Here is an 18,707-nt window from a genome sequence, read left to right as displayed (position 1 = left end):
ATGCATATGCATATGCAGCTATAAAATACAAATAATTTGGATGAAGCAAAATATTCTTCCCGTTAAAATGCAATTTTAATGCAATTGCAATTAAGTATTGATAGGGCACCCTTTCCTCCACAAAACATAATATCTTCTGGACTTAAACAGTAAATGAGTTTTCTTTGCACGTAAAAGCCTCAAAAATGAATCACGCTGTTTAAATGATTAAGGTTTAACATACTGGCTAAGAAAATTGGAAACAGATCTGAAAAACAGAGTTGGAAAGAAAAGCAATGCTTTTCCTTAAGCTTTCTAATACATATGATGTCTATAGACCACTTTGCAAGATGTGCACACTGCTCCAGAAGCAACTCTTTTAATTAATTATTAGTATTTTTATCTTACATATGTTACATTTTAAATCTGATATACATATTTTTTCAAACGTTTGAATTTTAAAGATACATTCACAGCCAACCAGCCAATGGTGATACAAAATGGAAGAAAATAAGACAAAAATTTGTATTATTATTATTTTATTAAACAACCGGATTTGATGGCATACAGTAAACGTATTTGTGTTCATTTATGATAGTTTGTAGCCTACTTTTTCTACATCGGATACTTTTTAAAAACTCATTTTAGCAAACCTTTAATAACCAAGCAAGTAAAAAAGTCACTTTGGATAAATGGGTCTGCTACATGCCTAAATGTAAACGCAATCATTTGTTCAAGTTTAAAATTGTCAAAAAAGTCAATGTAATGCACCTTTGTGACATTTGTACATTTAACATAATAATGGAATAATTTTCTAATAGAAACAGTCACATGATATGTATGTACAAAAATGCATTGACGCATGATACAGGCAGCCTATTGTGAATTCATCTGTATGAGTGGATTTTGTTTTGGTTCACTTCAAGTATTTTAAATAAAGCTGTCCACAGAAATTCAATTAGATGTGCTGAGAAATGCCAGAAATGTCTCAGTACATTAAGTGCTTTCATAAATTAGATCCCACCCTTTCCGAACATTGATAATATCCGTTATCACCTATATCAACAGTTATGTCACCAATGACATGATATAAAAACACAGTGCCAGAAAGGCAGTTCCCAGCAGATCTCCCAGAGCTGTCAGATAAGGGATGGAGAAGCTATCAGGGTCCCTGCCGAACTTCCACAAGCAGTGAACCATCACATCGGCGGTGCACAGCAGTAAGAAAACCTGTATGGAATAAAATCAGGAAAAGGATATTTAATATGATAATTAAATGGTATTGCTCATGTTTATTACAGTTACGAATTTGTAATCTTGAAAACTATCACAGTGATAGTGTCATTTACCTGTGTAAAAGCTGCTACCAAATAGAGAGATATGAAGACAGGAGTGGGCAGAGTCTGACTCCCTTCTATTAGGTAAATAGTGTAGATAAAAATCAGATGACCTGGGATGGTCAATGCAAGCAGCACCTGTGCCGATCTTCCATTAGGGCCTGCCAGCAACGCAGTAAAAGCGATTAGATGATAATACATATTTATTTCCTTATTTCTGTATGAAATATGGATGAATGAATGCACATTCTGCTCTACATATTTCCAGGTCGAAAAATCGAGATAAGCAAGAAGATGTTTACCTTTGGCACATAAGCTGCGACTTGGCCAGTAACATCCTTTTGAATCCTCTGGTGGCTCGCCCAGAGTACATTGAAAATGCAGATATGTAGCTATTCGACTAGCCTGGATGGAAACCAGATTACCACCAACACCTTAAGGGTTAACATGGGAAAGTGCACAAATAAGTGAAACACATAGTTTTCACAATAAAACCCAACCTAAGTGTTTTGGAATGTTTTATCGGACCCACCATTTATCACAGGTGTGTAAACCACAATACCCCCAAGGTTTGGATGGGCGACGGTTTGGTCCAGAATCAGTCCACCAAGACTGCAAATACAAAGAGAAGGTACTCTCACAGTTGTCTGTAATTTGTATCAATAGTTATAGATGTACCAAGTGAGGTATAGATGTACCAAGTGAGGTAAAGTTTAGTTTTACCTGCTGATCACAAGAGCTGCTATGATTGGCTCCCAGCCAGTAAGCAGCAGTTTGTGACTCTCAGTGTGACGAAATGAAATAATCACCCACAGTGGCGTCAGACACAAGAATGTGACACACACCAAGTAGGAAATGTATGGATAAGGGTCTACAAACAAGTAAAGTTAGAAAATAAATAAGACACATAAAAACAACTGGAAAAGAAAATAGCTCCGACATAAATGTCCAGTGTATGAAATTATGTGACGGCCCACTCCACCCCTCCCTTTCAAAGAACTACGGTGGCTGACAAAATTGGTGTAGGTCATAGGTCCAACGTAATCAAAAGATAACGCTTCATTATGTAATGTCTTTTTTCACCTTTGAAGCGTAGTTATGTATAATATTTCTGTCAATAGATCCCCCCAAAAATTACACACAGCACCTTTAAAAGACTTAATAAGAACCATAAGACATCCACAAAACATTAATCTCCAAACGTATAACAAGTTTTTTAAAGGTTAAGAATGGTAACATTTGCTCTTCTCACCCATGCAGTAATAAAAGCCTTGACCGAAGATGGCAAGAAGTCCCAATGTGATAAGGTCTCCAAAACTGGCTGCGAGGGGCGTGGCTATATTGTCTGGGTTGATGCCCATCTTTTTTGAGCCAAGAATCACCCCGACCATTATGATCCCTAGAAACGTTGTGTGTATTATATTTACGACATGCATTTGAATATTTGAGTATTTGGTTTGAATCTAATTCCTAAAAATCAAAACTGTAATAGTAATTGTGATGCTTTTCTATATAACACAAATTTATTAAAACACCAAGTTGATTAAACCTGGTTTGGTTTTCAAAACTCATGCTAAACACTGATAATATGAGCTATTTGACCTGAGGCTATCAGGTCTATTTTCAGCCCATGCATTCACACACATGGAAAATGCGTTTGCACGCTTAGGATCACAAGTCATGAGTTATTCGAATGAGAACAATCTCATGATCAATGTAGCCACGTTGATGGGAAAAAAAAGTATTCATCATCACATCTTTTTACATATTAAAGTGTCCATTGTGGAATATAAGACTTCACTGGGTTGGATGCAAACCTTGCAACAATGATGCTATGAATGCAGTCACTACACTGCAACAGCAAAGCAATGCTACGTGGTTCACGGGAAGCTCCTCTTGGAGGATCCATCCAAGACCTGAAGCTAGCAGCGCAGCAAAAAAGCCCAGAACAGTAGCTTGAAGCTGTCAGAACAAAAGAAAGCAAATTATTGCACAGAAACGAACAACCAACAAATGAGTAAAAAACCCCAAATGCTGAATTTACCTGCTTTAGGGCAAGATTTCCAATGATGAGGTTCCACTTCTCACTTGAAGATGTCATTCTGCCAACATTTACCTGCAATAGTTAGTTGGATTTAAGGGAATATCATTTCAACATTGTAAAAAATAAACTTTCCATGACTTGTTGGGTCTAAATGTTTCAAATGTTTCAGGAAGTCATATACTATACAAAAGCAACATTTAATGCATGAAAAGTATATTATTTGATTTTTGACCAGCAGATATCGTGTTAAATTGGCTTAGATGCTCCTAACAGAAAAACCAGGGGCGTTGCTAGGTTTAGAAGTGATAAGCCATTTATCTCTTCCAACAGAAACGCCCCTTTAATGTAACATCATGTCTGAAGCATGTTGAAATGCACCCCACCAAAACGACTTCCTTGGTCAACCAGCTTCACAAAATAACCAACATAAGCAGCATCTGTATTTTTACCGCAGTGGACAGTCTTGACGCCAGAGTCATCTCCAGGTTCCCCTTTAGACCAAGCAGAGGTGGGACTAGAATGAAGATCTCCTTCACGTTTACAAAAACATCCCAATGCTGTCTCACAAAGACAAAGAACATCCCTTGATATTGAACTCATTTCGAATCTAGCCAAACCCAATCTTATACTATACTTACCTGCACGTGTTCCAGTAACATCCCTGCCATCACAGTTCCAAAGCCCGCTAGGAGGAACGGAAACAAAATCTGTAGCACCATCACCCGGAGCGACTCGCTTGGGATCTCCTGACGAATCTGCACTTGTTCATCTTGTATCAGAGGTCCAGAGGTTGATATTGATAATGTCCCATAACCTGCATTGGGCACTAGAGGATCCAAGTCTGAAAACTCTGTGTTTGTGTTACTGCAGATATAACGGGTGAAGAGGGGTCCGTCAGTCTCTGGACTGTCCATAAACAGATGCCCATCTTTTAGCGGGTCAGTTAAGCCCACCTGCTGTGCTTCCATTGACAGATCCCATTTAACCTTGTAAAATATTTATAAACAGATGTCAGTAACACTTGTCATTGTTGGCAAGTCAAAATAAAAATAGGCCTATATGCGTCACTTGTTTTCTTCAATCTTTGAGTTGATTGCTTGGCATTTCACCTGAAAGAGGAGCAGAAACAATGTCACAAACATGTGTTGTGAAATGTATAATTCAAAATCAGTTCATTTGTCTGCAACAAAAAAAACCTACTAGCAAATATCTTTCTTACCATTGTAATGTATAGTATCACATCAGATTTAATTTCATAGGGATTGTTTTTGTATAGCCTGTAATAAACATCTGTTATTTGTAAGACTTATGAATTCTCAATAAATTGAGATTCAATGAAGGCATGGCACTGTAAACGATTAAGTTCAAAGATCAAAATAATATTAAAAACTACATCAAATCAGCATAAAATAGTACTTGTTGACATTAAAATGGATACTTTTCTCTACAAGGCTTGAATACAATTTGATTAAATGATACAAAAATGGACAAAGAATATTGTATAAAAGTATCCACACTAAAGGAATGTTAAATTAGAAACACACACACACACATAATAAAAGTATAAGACTAGTATAAGAGTAATATTGAATATGAATTTATGAAGACAGTTTTTATAAATGTATGATATATCAGCCAACTTATCTAAACTACACCAAAGCTATTATGCCAGCATTAATATGTTTATATTTATACGAAATGTGAAAGCAGAATGGCATTAACATCTACTATCTATTGGTCTAAAATACATATCACATTTAAAGACTAAAATAAATTCCTAAATGACAAATTTACCAAAATATCATGATATTATTTGATCTTTTGTCTGTTTTTGACTATTAACTTTACTTTTCCAGTTGTTCTAAAGAGACGTTTCACGAAAAACACACCTTACCCCATAAGCACAGCATTAAAAGTAAGTTGTGAAGCATGTAGAGGCTGAGCACCTTTATAACTCTTCATTGTGCTACACGCTGCTGCTGAAGTATCACAACAGGCCAGCAGACACTCCTATTGTGTTTGTGCTCAAATACGCCCCATCGACTAATTCCACACACATACTTTATTACGAAAAATCAAGGGGGGCATTGAAATAGGCTCGCAGCGGTGCTAGTTATGAATGTGCCATTCATACCCCTGCAGATCGGCAAGTAATGTTGCAGTTGTTTTGTACAAGAAAACAGTTGACCTGTTGTGAGGTTTTATGCTGTACGTCGCCATCTTTCGGACAGAGCGAGTAATGCAGGTTGCGCTGCACAAAACTTTGTCACCAATAACTTTTTGTAATGAAATAAGCACTCAATAGACATACTTTAGTTTCGCTTTTAAACACAGTAAGGCCAGAAATGGGAATTACTTTGATAGCAAAATGCTTGAAATTAGTGTGAAGCATAGCAAAGTGCAAAAATGCCATTAACAAAATTTTGTATTCTTAATGAACATATTAACAGAGCAATGAGTATATAAAGAATACAAAACATAACAGTGAATACATTTACATTTAGTCATTTAGCAGACGCTTTTATCCAAAGCGACTTACAAAGAGTTCGGGGAGCAATAATCGATATGTCATAAAAGAGCAATAGTACAATAGGTGCTAATACAAAGTTACTAGTTTAAACAAAAGCTAGACCACTACCTGTACGTTTTGTTTTATTTTTTACTTTTTTTATTAGAATATTAGATTCAGAAAAAAATCGTACATACTACTACACGTAAGAATGTAAACATTGGGCCAGGCGCACTTCCGGTTTCAGTTTTTTATTTGATAAATATTTTTTATCTTTCATGCATACATAAGTGGTATATATATTTATATATGAATGTCCTTTTTAGATATTGTTTCAGATTTTAGTTTAATATTTGTTCCAAATAATGCAACTATTTAAGAAAGGCTATTTTAAGTTGAACTATTGTGTGTTTACGTGTGCCCAACATACATTTTAAGTTCACGATATGTCACGTTAGATTATCACGCGTGATTTATTATAGAATTCGGTCAGAATTCAGACAGGAAGTTCGCGTTCCTGTGCGATTCATGTGATCCTCGGCACAGCCCCTCCCCTCTCTGTGCTGTGTGCCAATGAAATCTAAGCACAGTGAGCTAATGGCAGCTTTCTGGTAGCGCTGTTGCTGTTGTATATTTCGCAATGGCAGTGGATTCAATATCTCCCGATTGGGAGTTTGATCGCTTTGATGATGGATCGCAAAGTAAGTAACGCGTCCGATGGGGCTGATGCTGGGACCGTTGCTCACGTGAAGGCTTTATGAAGCCTGTGGCTAGCTGTGTAGTGTAATGTTAGCTAGACGTCAGATGACCAGGGAAAGTGAGCAAGTTCAAGCCCTCTGATCAGATTTCTCTTTGTAAGACTCAATGAATTATAATAAAATGTCATGAATAAACAAGACTGTAACTTGACTGAAACATCTTTACACGATGCATTGGATGACTGAATATCGTTTTGTGAAAAAGCTAAGATTGTAATTGTCAGTTAAATGAACTGTTCATTTCCTTTGCAGTAAATTTGCAGACCCCTGGTCGAAAACTCTTGGGCTCTATACTATGATTATATTGAGCACGTTGCGTTCTTTTGTGAGAAAATGACACAAATGTGTGTATACCTAATATTGTTCCCTTAAATAAGGAAGGAAATCAATCTCACTCGTTTTGTGTTGCATTTGGTTCCTTCCTGTGCAGAAATCCACACAGAAGTGCAGCTTAAAAGCTATGAGAAGTTTCTAGAGGAGTATGCTGCTCAGCTCCAGGGCATCGAGGAAGCGTTAGATGACTCTATCGGAGATGTGTGGGACTTTACTCTGGATCCTATTGCTTTAAAGGTATTGCTTTATGATTTATGGATTCATACCAGCATTTCCCACTTGTTGATTTGCATTCACCCTCCTTCGGGCTTTGAAATGTAATATCACTTTTTGCTTTTTTGTACAGCTCATCCCGTATGAACAGTGCTCACTGTTGGAGCTCATCAAAACTGAAAATAAGGTATTGAAAAACCTACCAAATTATGATGCAACACTTTTTGCTATTTTGTCAGCCTTGTGATTTTATTATATCAAATATATTGCAGTCCTGACCCATAAATAAATGTTTTCCATCAGGTGCTCAACAAAGTTATTACAGTTTATGCAGCTCTGTGCTGTGAGGTCAAAAAGCTGAAGTTTGAGGTAAAATGGAGAATAAATAGAGATGGATTATTATTATTATTATAAAAAGTTAATGAAGTACATCATGAGGTGTTAATTGTCATTTTCTGTTTTTACTTTTAGGCTGAAACAAAGTTCTATAATGGCTTGTTGTATTACGGTGAAGGAGGTAACAATTGCTGTTTAAAGATTTTTCAATTATATGTACAGTCTGTGATTGGATTATTGGAAAATCAAATTCTGTTCACCACACATTTTATTTTTGTAATGTGATGTGTTTCTCAGTTAAACAGAATAGTAATACAATTGTGGGAAATAAACAAAGAATTGGATTCTGAAACGTAGTCAAAGGCAATAAACGTTATGTGGCCCAAACTTAAACCTCCACAAAGAATCAATAACTGTTGAGTAGACTTAATTGAATACAATGAATACACAAATAAGTTAATATTAATATTATTGTTTTGCAGTGTCTGACACGAGTGTGGTGGAAGGAGAGTCTCAAATACAGATGGGCCGCTTCATTTCCTTTTTACAGGTTTGATATTGAACTATTTTATATAGTTTTATTATTGCCTTCAACAAATCACAAATGACGTCAAACATGTTTGTGACAAAAAGAGTCATAATAATACATTTTTTGAAACTGTGATTTATACATCATCTTAATTCTGAGTAAATAAGCTTTCCATGATGTATGGTGTGTTTGGATAGGACCATATTTTTTAGAGATACAACTATTAAATAATCTGGAATCTGAGGATGCAAAAAAAACTAAATATTGAGGAAATTGCCTTTAAACTTGTCCATCAGAGGCGCTGTAGCAAGCCGTCGCTGAGACGCTCTCAACGGAAATTATAAGCTTTACAAAGACGCCAAACTTGAGGGTGTTGTTCCCAAATAGCGGGGCAGGAGCAAGTGAAGTTTGTAGTCGTGTTTCTGGACATATTTGTTTGTGATCTTTCTGTATCCACTCACAAAAATTATTTTTTTTATATATTTATGGAAATATTTTCAAAATCTTTATGGAACATGATCTTTATCTTAATATCCTGATAATGTTTAGCATAAAATAATTTTTTTATCCATAATGTATTTTTGGCTTTTGCTAAATATGCCTGTGCTACTTATGACTGGTTTTGTGGTCCAGGGTCACAAATGTTTTTGTTGTTGTTTTAACACTTGCAGGAGCTGTCTTGTTTCGTCTCCCGTTGCTTTGAGGTGGTGGTCAATATGGTTCACCAGCTGGCTGCTTTATACAACAGCAACAAGTGAGACGCTAACAATATTAACTGCATTATAAAAGTTCAATGTTGTGTTGATGCAGATGTTCTCTCTATATTCATTTCTCACTTATAGGAGTGCAACAAAAATCATTGAGTCCACAGGTGTACACTTTCAGGTAACCTTGAATTTTCTTTCTTCATATGATCTCTTGTGGTTCCCTATTTTATCGTATTAATTTTCTTATTATCATGTCCTTCATCAGACAGTGTACGAGCATCTAGGTGAACTTTTGGTTGTGCTCATCACGCTGGATGAGATCATGGAGAACCACACCACGCTCAAGGAACACTGGAAGATGTACAAAAGGTAGCCAGAGTTACCATCTTCATTCTTTTGATTTAGTTTGATGTTTTAAGACTCATTAAACGCATTTTAAAGAGACCAAATGAAGAACATCAGGAAAGTTCAACCCTGTATTTTTTTCTACAGGTTACTCAAATCTGTCCATCATAACCCAGCAAAGTTTGCCATTCCGGAGGAGAAGCTGAAGCCCTTTGAGAAGCTTATACTGAAGCTGGAGGGACAGCTGCTGGACAGCATGATCTTTCAGGTCAACACTGTTTCTAGACCCACTTTTAGTAGTAATGATGTATTGATATGCTAGATCTTATTATGCATAAATAATGAGCACACATTTTTTTAAATAATTATAGAATCATTTTCAAAATGATAATTTGCTTAATTTATCTATTGCAGAATCCTTAATATGCTTATCTGTATTAGAAAGACAGATATATAAATCTACAGAAATTAAATGCCATGAAAATGCATTCCTTGTTATTTTTATGTTAAATGTCTATACATAGATTTTCCTTCTGCTTTGTCCATGCAGGCTTGTGTGGAGCAGAGGTTTGATAATGCAGGAGAGGGAGTATCCGTCTCTAAAAACAGTGCCTTTGCTGAGGAGTTTTTCTACAATATTAGAACCATATTTGCCAATGTAGAGTCAAAGCTCGGTTAGTACTCACAAAAATAACATTTCATTTAGCAGAAAAGGGGCAGACAAATGAGACATTTTCCACACAACTGCGCAATAAAACTGAATTGAATTTCATTAGTATGAAAAATAAAGTTGTTTACTCGTGGCTTTAGAAAGCAAAAATCAGACCCATCGTCATGATATGTTTATTGCAGGAGAACCCTCTGAGATCGATCAGAGGGATAAGTACGCTGGCGTCTGCTGTCTCTTCGTGTTGCACTTTCATATCTTCAGGACTGTTGATAAGAAGATCTACAAATCCCTTTTGGATGTGTGTAAAAAGGTGAGTGTGATCACCTAGTATGCTACATGTATAAACATCCTCCTTTAGTCATTTTGAAATCGCACAATTTTTTTGTGCCTACCAGGTCCCCGCAGTGACTTTAACAGCAAACATCGTCTGGTTTCCCGACACGTTTTTAATAAACAAAGTCCCTGCAGCAGCCAAACTGATGGATAAGAAAAGCATCCAAAGCATCCGAAGCAACAGAGACACGTTCTTACACCAAAAAGCACAGACGCTAATGAAGTAAGCTCTTATATCTGTTAAAGGTGCAATATGTAATATTTTGGAGGATATATTGACAGAAATGCAATATAATATGCATAACTATATCTTCAGACCTTACATAAAGAAGCGGTATGTTTTTATTACCTTGGAATGAGCTATTTCTATCTACATACGACGCGGGTCCCTTTGCTTGGAATTCACCATGAGGTTTCTGCAGTAGCCCTAAATGGACAAACTTCTCTATAGAGCGCGTTTCGTAAATACATTTTCTCCTTTGTCAAAAAGGTGAATGCGTGACGGCATCTTAGTTCTGTGTCAGGCACCGTAGTGCTTGGGAAGGGAGGAGCACGGCTTTGAGTGAACCCATATTTACAATTCACGACCTCACCGCTATATGCCGCTACATTTCATACAATAGAGCTTTAAAATACGGTTTCAAAACATTGTCGGCCAATGGATTTCATATTTATATTGCTTGTTTTTAATCCTTCCATAAACACGTATAGTACATAACACTCTGTACCGTATACAGGGACATGCAGTCTTACTACATATTTGTGACCTCTTGGATGATGAAGATGGAATCCATATTGTCCAAGGAACCCAAACCAGACAAACTCTCTGAAGATTTGAACAGCAGATGTAATACGTTTGTACAGGTAGATATCAAATGTACATTTTTTTGGACAGTCATTTATCATCGGTAAAACTGTATGTTAATGCACCTGTATGCATTAACGTTTTGTTCTGCAGGGAATACTTTACGCATACAGCATCAGCACCATCATCAAGACCACCATGAACATGTACATGTCAATGCAGCGCCCCATGACCAAGACCTCTGTGAAAGCCCTGTGCCGAATGGTAGAGCTGTTAAAGGTGGGTAGATGACTATCGTCAATATATTTCAATGCAATTTGTATAGGAAATACAATGTAGTAAGAGATCACATGATAATGCGCAGGCTGTTGAGCACACCTTCCACCGGCGGTCGTTGGTAGTCGCAGACTCTGTGTCTCACATCACACAACAGCTACAGTCTCAAGCTCTGGCCTCCATCTTCACTGCTAAGGTATCGAGACAAGATCTATGGCCTATACCAGTGTCTCGGTTTATCTGTGATATTATAAGTGACGCTCTCCTCATGCTCATGTCCTTTAGAAAAGAGTGATCTCAGATAAGAAGTACAGTGAGCAGAGACTGGATGTTCTGTCTGCTCTGGTTCTGGCTGAAAACACTCTGAATGGCCCCAGCACCAAAGAGAGGAGGCTAGTAGTGTCTCTGGCTCTGAGCGTTGGCACTCAGATGGTGAGTGATGATGAGGATATAATCTGTAATCGCAAGAAAAAAAGACAAGACATTTGTTGCTTAAGGGGGTTTGGTTGTTTGTTGTTGAAGTATACATTCTGCTAATTTTTACACAGAAAACATTCAAGGATGAGGAGCTTCTTCCTCTACAGCTTGTGCTGAAGAAACTGGATTTGATCAGTGAACTTCGAGAACGGTGAGATCTGAGTTTAGCCTTAAAGTGAAAACAAAAGATAAATATGTTCACCCTCATGCCATGTAAAACGTCTATGACTCAATTGACTTACACAAAAATATAGTTTGAAGAACGTTGGTAACCAGAGAACACTGGTCCCCATAGACTTCCACTGTATGAAAAATGTTTCAATGAAGAATGAGTCAAATAGAGGTTTTGTATGACATGATGGTGAATAAATGTCTATTTTTGGGTGGACTATCCCTTTAAGTCTTTACCAATGGTAGTTTTCTGTAAACTCTGTGTGTTGCAAGTGCATTATGGGATATCCTCTCTCTTCAGAGTGAAAGTGCAATGCGACTGCAGTTTCCTCTACTGGCATCGCACAGTGTTCCCCATCTATCTGGATGATGTGTATGACAATGCTGTGGATGCGGCCAGAATACACGTAAAACAACTTTTAACAACTCGCAACTGTTATACAAATTTTTTTAGAATATAGAAAATCGGTTTGACCCGTACGTGACAATTTATTTAGCAACTTATAAAAGTTTATTCTTATAATAGTAATAGTTGATTGTTGTAATATACTTATTGTATAATGATGTTTCACACAACTTCTGCGTCTGTCATATACATTCACATAAAAGGATCCCTAATAAACTTTAAATTCAAAATAACAGTTCACACAACATTAAACATTCTGTCTTCGTTTACTCGCCCTCAAGTTGTTGCAAATCTGTATACATTTCTTTGTTCTGATGAGCACAGAGAAAGATATTTGGAAGAATGCTTGTAATCGAACAGTTCTTGGACCCCATTGACTACCATAGTAGGAAAGATTCATGAATTACTTTGTTCTGTGGAACACAAAAGAAGATATTTTGAAGAATGTAGGAAAGCAAACAGTTGAATAACATTGTAATTTGTCCTCCTATGGTAAGCATTCTTCCAAATATCTTTCTCTTGTGTTCATCAGAACAAATAAATGTATCGAGATTTAGATCAACTCGAAGGTGAGCAAATGATGACAGAATTTTCATTTTAGGTTGAACCGTCACTTTAAGCCTTTTGGACTATAAACATTGAAAAAAATGCATTCAACTGTTTTTTCTAGTACATGTTCAGTGCGCTCAGAGACTGTGTGCCCACCATGCTGTACGCCAAACACATGGAGTCATGTGATCAGCTGCTGGCGTGTTACGACACCGAGATCATGGAAATCCTAAATCAGGTAAACAGGGCAGAAGAGTTCACCTGTATCTTTCTCTCAGTACGTATGTTTGATGCTCTCTACTGATTTTATGTCTATTCTTGCCTTTTCATTAGCACCTGCTGGACAGGCTGTGTAAGGAGATCGAGAAAGACCTGCGTCTGTCCGTGCACACGCACCTCAAACTGGATGACAGAAACCCTTTCAAAGTGGGCATGAAGGACCTGGCTCACTTTTTCTCTCTCAAACCCATTCGCTTCTTTAACCGGTTTATCGACATTAAAGGTACGGGTCCTACATCATTTATTTTGTAAGCACATGCTGTACTTCGAAAGCATTTTACCAGCTTTTTATGTCTCGACTGTATTAGAATGTTCTCGCTTGACTTAAAGGGATAGTTCACCCCAGAATAAAATTCAGTCCTCATTTATTCACCGCATGTCATTCAAAACCTGTATACGACACAAAAGAAGATGTTTTGAGAAATGTCGCAGTGGTTTTGTGTTCATACCATGAAAGTCAATGGGGGCCAGATTGGTAACCAACATCCTTCAAAATATCTAATTTTGGTTTCTACAGGTTTGTAATGATGTGAGGGCGAGCAAAGGATGAAGGAATGTTCATTTTTGGGTGAACTATCCCTTAAATATGACTTCAAAATCTATTCTTGTGTTATTGAATTAAACTTGGTTGTAAAAGCAGTTTCATATCGACTTTCTCAGATTTTAAGTATCTGTTCTTTGCAGCTTATGTGACTCACTACCTAGACAAGACATTCTACAACCTGACGACTGTGGCTCTTCATGACTGGGCCACATACAGCGAGATGAGGAATCTCGCCACCCAGCGCTATGGTTTGGTCATGACCGAGGCCCATCTACCCAGCCAAACTCTAGAACAGGTTTGTACTACAATATCTAATCCAAACATAAGTCTGAATAAAAAGTCCTGTTCTGCCGTTACATTGATGTTTATACTGGTATCATCTAGGGACTTGATGTTCTTGAGATCATGAGAAACATTCACGTCTTTGTCTCCCGCTTCCTCTACAACCTTAACAACCAGGCAAGCCCTTTATTATTTAACCGATTGATCAACGATGTTTTTTTGTTTGAATGAGTTTGTCAAATTAATTGTAACTGTTTTGTAGATCTTCATAGAGAAGACCAGCAACAACAAGCACTTAAACACCATTAACATCCGTCACATTGCCAACTCTATTCGCACACATGGGACTGGCATCATGAGCACCACGGTATGTACAGATTTCATCCAGATCGATTTGATGTGATAAAGATGTCTTGATTCATTGAGCGATGCATTTCTCTCTGCAGGTTAACTTTACGTATCAGTTCCTCCGCAAGAAATTCTACATTTTCAGTCAGTTCATGTACGACGAGCACATCAAGTCCAGACTCATCAAAGACATTCGCTTCTTTAGGGAAACCAAGGACCAGACAGACCAGAAGGTAGCTTGGTCTTCTTTTGTGAGTTGATTTAGAAATGGGTGGATTTTCATGAGGTAATGAGCATTTCGTTTATTTCTTCTGTATGTAGTATCCCTTCGATCGAGCAGAGAAGTTTAACCGTGGAATTCGGAAGTTGGGTCTAACTCCGGATGGGCAGAGCTATCTGGACCAGTTTAGACAGCTGATAAGTCAGATCGGTAATGTTTTTGACTTTTCTTATTTAGAAAATATGGTTAATTGTTAAAACAAACGTATCACAGTTTCAATTTAAAAAAGTCATTTTCACAACAATTTTTCCTCCAAAAATATATTCATATGTTTTGCCTGTAAGCAGCAGTATCTAAACATATTTTACATCCAATAAATTTTATCCTTTCGAAACTTTTAATGATTAAATTTACATTTTCCCAATAGTCCTAATGTATTGTTGTTTTGTGTTTTTTTTCTTGAAAATAAAATTGTTTATTAAAATAATATCTTATTCCTTTTGTCCAGGTAATGCAATGGGCTACGTAAGAATGATTCGTTCTGGAGGTCTGCACTGCTGCAGTAGTGCTATCAGGTGTCGTTTTGTGTAGTATTAACAAACATTACACAATGAAACACATTTTTTCAAAAGGGAATACGATTTCTTTTACCATCGGCAGTACACAAAAACTAAAAAATATTTTCACACATTTATGCATTAATTATTATTATTAGAAATGACAAGGTACTGGCATAACACTAATCTCAAAAAAACAGTTTGACATAACAGTTACTAAAAATGAGTCGTCCAAACTTCAGAAGTGTACGTTTGATCGTTTTTGTCTTTTATGACTAATACTGTCCTCACGAACCAAGTTCAAGTCATAGTTACCCATCATCACTTTATCCCACCTTCGCTGTGCTTTGCAGACATTTCTAGAACGTGAGAATTGGTTGTTAGAAACGTTTTTGTTTATTTGCAATACAGCCTACCGATTTATTGTAATTAATGAAATAAGCTCAAATTGTATTTGCGCTAATTAAACATAAAAACATTGATTCTACACAAAAATAAATGAAGAGTTTGATTCCAAAATGAGAACTCAGTTTTTAAACATGTTTTTATTGTTCATTCCAATTAATATCATTCAAACTGCAGTTGGTTTGTTTTGATTTAAGCCCTTAATAACAACAACAACAACAACAACAACAAAAAATACAGCTTTGTACAAGAACTATAAAAGAATATACAAAAAAAAAAACAATTTGTTACACTGTGTTATTATTTGGCTTAGCCAATAGTAAAAATGCTGCTATTGACTTTATGAAGTATTGATAATGACTTCATGTAAACTTAACTGATATAAACTTCATGGAAACTACTACTAGCTTCATATAAACTTCGATTATTCCTACAATGTATCTCTGAATTACACGCATGTAGCGCTAGCCGATTTATATTTTGAATATTTCGATATTTTCTTTGCATAAAATATTTCTGTAGCCCTCATAATGATAATCATTTTATTTTGACATTTCTCCAGGTTTGTTCCTGATCTAGAAGATATTGTGAACTTTGAAGAACTTGTGAAAGAGGAGGGTCTCTCAGAAGAGACACAGAAAGCTGCCAGGTACCTCTGAGTGGCCCCGTGATATAATTTTTACCAACATCTTTACAAGCTTCTCAGCTTAATGTGAGGCTAAAGTTCCTCACGGTTTCTATTTTCAGCCAACTCGACTGTGTGCTAAGCGATTTAACCAGCAATTCTGCCGAAGGAACCGAGTACTTTAAGATGCTGGTGGGGGTTTTCGCTCCAGAGTTTCGCAGCGCAAAGAACATCCACTTGAGGAACTTCTACATGATCGTTCCTCCTCTGGTTGGTCTCCAGATCTTGATAACCAACTGTAGCTGCGTAGCATTGTGTTATCATCTCAAGGGTCATGGGTTTGATTGCCATTGAACACGCATATTGATAAAATGTATATCTTGTAATGCACTGTAAGTCGATTTGGACAAAAGCGGCTACCAATTGCATAAATGTAACTTTGGTTCTCAGACGCATCTTATATCTCTCACCCAGACAGTAAATTTTGTGGAACACTCCATCAGCTGCAAAGAAAGACTCAATAAGAAGAATAAGGAAGGAGCCACCTTCACAGACGATGGTTTTGCCATGGGTGCGTGTTACATGTTTGGACAGCTTTTATATCCCAATGGTGTTTCATAGTTGTTCGGGACAATGTTAATTTTCCAATTTATTCCAGGGGTTGCCTACATCCTGAAGCTTTTAGACCAGTATCAAGAGTTTGACTCGCTCCACTGGTTCCAGGCTGTCAGGGAAAAGTACAAGAAAGAGATGGTGAAGGAGCAGAACGTTCAGTCCACAAGCCAAGATGAGAAGCTCATGCAGACAATGAACCTGACGCAGAAGAGACTGGATGTCTATCTGCAGGTCAGTTGAAAACCACATTTAAAATCAGAGTGCATTGTGGGTATAAAAGAGTGTGAAGAAATAGATAAATTAAAACATTTTTCTTTCACAATTCAAAATGTATGACACCTAGTTTCAGACAGTTTGACAATATGAAATCTTGCTTTTTTCTCTCTGTAGGAGTTTGAGCTGCTGTATTTCTCTCTGAGCAGCGCTCGTATCTTCTTCAGGGCTGATAAAACAGCGGCAGAGGAGACTCAGGAGAAGGACAGAGGTTTGTTGGTTGACTGCTGGTTTGATGGTGCATCATATTCTGCTTCTTCTGTTTTCTCATGAGTGTAACATGTTATTTTTTGTTTCTCAGAGGATGTGACTAAAAATGGTGCCGGTTCTTCTACCGTCGAGGGTTCTCCTGTTGACCCAAGTGCCAAGTGAGGAGTGTTTGATACCAGAATGTTCTAAACAGGATTCTTTGTTGAAGAGAATGCATTTAGTCATCTCTCTAGAAAACATAGACGTTGTGCAAATGATACTTCTGTTTCTGTTGGAGTGTACTGCTCCACCATTGTATAGTATCTTTTTTAAATGCACTCAATAGACTGGAACTGACTGTGGATTTGGACCAATGCTTCGTTTTGAGACCTTGATTGTTTTGAAATAACTTGTTCAGGAGCTTTCTAGTCCATAATCGTTTTCGATTGGTAGATGAAGCACTATGATTGTGTGTCGTTGAGGTTTTTCTTAACGCAGACACACTATTTTTTATACTATTGCATTCTGGGATGCAGAAATTCTATGATTGAAGGATCGGAAATACTTTACAATAATGTTGTATTTGTTAACGTGAATAAATGCTTTAGCTAACAATAAACAATATAGTTTTTGCATTTATTAATGCAAGTTAATGCCAATACAAATATTTTGATGTTAGGTGCATTAACTAAAACTTTTGATTTTAAAATGTATTCGTAAATGCTTAAATGAACTAAGATGAATAAACGCTGTAGATGTGTTCTTTGTTCATTTTAACAAATACAACCTCATTGTAAAATGTTACCAAAGGCTCCAATGATAAAGTTTATATCATATGTAACTTGTGTAAACTAGAATGTTATTCTCATGTCAGAATACTAATATACGATTTTTGTCCATTTTAACAAGCATTGCCAGCATTTATTTCAATTGATGTAAAAATGTGTAGTATTAAGATGTAATAGCTTTGTGCAACCATCACAATGTGCACAGCAAATTGCTAGTAAATCATTTAATACTCATAAATCATCATGATAATACTATGTTGAAAATGGAATAGCACTTGCCTTAAAGTTGCTGCTGTTCTCACAGTATTCAGATTGACGTTTGTTCAGTGCACTACACAGCAATTTCTTCACTTCATTGACATTCCAGCTGTTTTTTTTATTATGTAAATGGTTTATGTATTAACCATTTATCAAATGCCATTTGATCTTCATTAAAGAAGCAGTCTGTAAACTGCTCAATTCCAATAAAGCATTAGTCATGCAATACATAATTTGTGACTTGATGCTTTGAAAAAAAACCAATGCTTTTCCAAGGCATTCACCCCCACATCCCCCCTCCACATAAAGGCCAAACACTGGTTCAGGAAAGCCGTTCTGCTTTATTACAAAGAAAGGGAGCTTTAAAGGTGGTCAGAAAATACAAGATTGGTCTGTTTTTGTACTACCGGTTTTCCCTTTCCTATGAAATGCTTCTATTCAAATAGCTGCAGCTGAGATGTCTCCACCCTCTTTGTTTTGGAATACAATGTCCTTGAAACTCAAGCCTTCCATGTTTCCTTTATTTGTTTCGTTGGTCTTAAGTGCA

At 36.8% G+C, this 18,707-nt stretch overlaps 2 protein-coding genes across 6 annotated transcripts; one reads left to right on the top strand and one right to left on the bottom strand.

Annotated features, from left to right (window-relative positions):
* Nucleotides 1–523: 523 nt before the first annotated feature.
* Nucleotides 524–5,535, bottom strand: slc41a2a (solute carrier family 41 member 2a). Of its 5 annotated transcripts, none has more exons than XM_079449575.1 (12): nt 5,255–5,533; nt 4,580–4,650; nt 3,999–4,469; nt 3,810–3,917; nt 3,361–3,432; nt 3,134–3,278; nt 2,569–2,715; nt 2,040–2,187; nt 1,849–1,928; nt 1,619–1,750; nt 1,329–1,477; nt 524–1,209 (listed from the first exon to the last, which is right to left on the bottom strand). In XM_079449575.1, the coding sequence occupies exons 3-12, from the start codon at nt 4,326–4,328 to the stop codon at nt 1,048–1,050; spliced, it is 1,473 nt and encodes a 490-aa protein (XP_079305701.1). In that variant the 5' UTR covers nt 4,329–4,469; nt 4,580–4,650; nt 5,255–5,533; the 3' UTR covers nt 524–1,047. The 5 variants fall into 5 exon arrangements, with proteins under 5 accessions (XP_079305701.1, XP_079305700.1, XP_079305698.1 ...); XM_079449574.1 differs by having other exon boundaries at nt 4,580–4,637; XM_079449572.1 differs by lacking the exon at nt 4,580–4,650 and having other exon boundaries at nt 5,255–5,535.
* An 836-nt stretch (nt 5,536–6,371) lies between these two features.
* On the top strand, nt 6,372–18,662 carry washc4 (WASH complex subunit 4). Its single transcript, XM_079449920.1, has 33 exons — nt 6,372–6,570; nt 7,058–7,197; nt 7,307–7,360; nt 7,477–7,542; nt 7,645–7,690; nt 7,992–8,059; nt 8,710–8,792; nt 8,881–8,923; nt 9,011–9,114; nt 9,238–9,358; nt 9,641–9,764; nt 9,943–10,070; nt 10,156–10,316; nt 10,831–10,957; nt 11,052–11,177; nt 11,263–11,370; nt 11,460–11,606; nt 11,723–11,802; nt 12,124–12,229; nt 12,899–13,015; nt 13,111–13,279; nt 13,741–13,895; nt 13,985–14,059; nt 14,145–14,249; nt 14,329–14,463; nt 14,552–14,660; nt 14,959–15,025; nt 15,975–16,061; nt 16,160–16,307; nt 16,512–16,608; nt 16,696–16,883; nt 17,043–17,136; nt 17,227–18,662. Exons 1-33 carry the CDS (start codon nt 6,510–6,512, stop codon nt 17,295–17,297), a joined length of 3,510 nt encoding a protein of 1,169 aa, XP_079306046.1. The 5' UTR covers nt 6,372–6,509; the 3' UTR covers nt 17,298–18,662.
* Nucleotides 18,663–18,707: the final 45 nt, after the last annotated feature.

This window comes from Barbatula barbatula (genome assembly GCF_947034865.1).
Source record: "Barbatula barbatula genome assembly, chromosome: 25".
Taxonomy (NCBI): Eukaryota; Metazoa; Chordata; class Actinopteri; order Cypriniformes; family Nemacheilidae; genus Barbatula; species Barbatula barbatula.
This window is presented reverse-complemented; position numbering and strand designations above follow the sequence as displayed.

Excerpts from the sequence above, each read along its gene's own strand:
- slc41a2a (XM_079449572.1), bottom strand. The coding sequence starts at position 4,328 with ATGGAAGCACAGCAGGTGGGCTTAACTGACCCGCTAAAAGATGGGCAT. Across the intron at positions 1,478-1,618 it reads TCGCAGCTTATGTGCCAAAG|GCCCTAATGGAAGATCGGCA; the intron begins GTAAACATCTTC and ends CGTTGCTGGCAG. Across the intron at positions 1,210-1,328 it reads TGGTAGCAGCTTTTACACAG|GTTTTCTTACTGCTGTGCAC; the intron begins GTAAATGACACT and ends TATTCCATACAG.
- washc4 (XM_079449920.1), top strand. The coding sequence starts at position 6,510 with ATGGCAGTGGATTCAATATCTCCCGATTGGGAGTTTGATCGCTTTGAT. Across the intron at positions 6,571-7,057 it reads CTTTGATGATGGATCGCAAA|AAATCCACACAGAAGTGCAG; the intron begins GTAAGTAACGCG and ends CTTCCTGTGCAG. Across the intron at positions 16,609-16,695 it reads AGACGATGGTTTTGCCATGG|GGGTTGCCTACATCCTGAAG; the intron begins GTGCGTGTTACA and ends AATTTATTCCAG.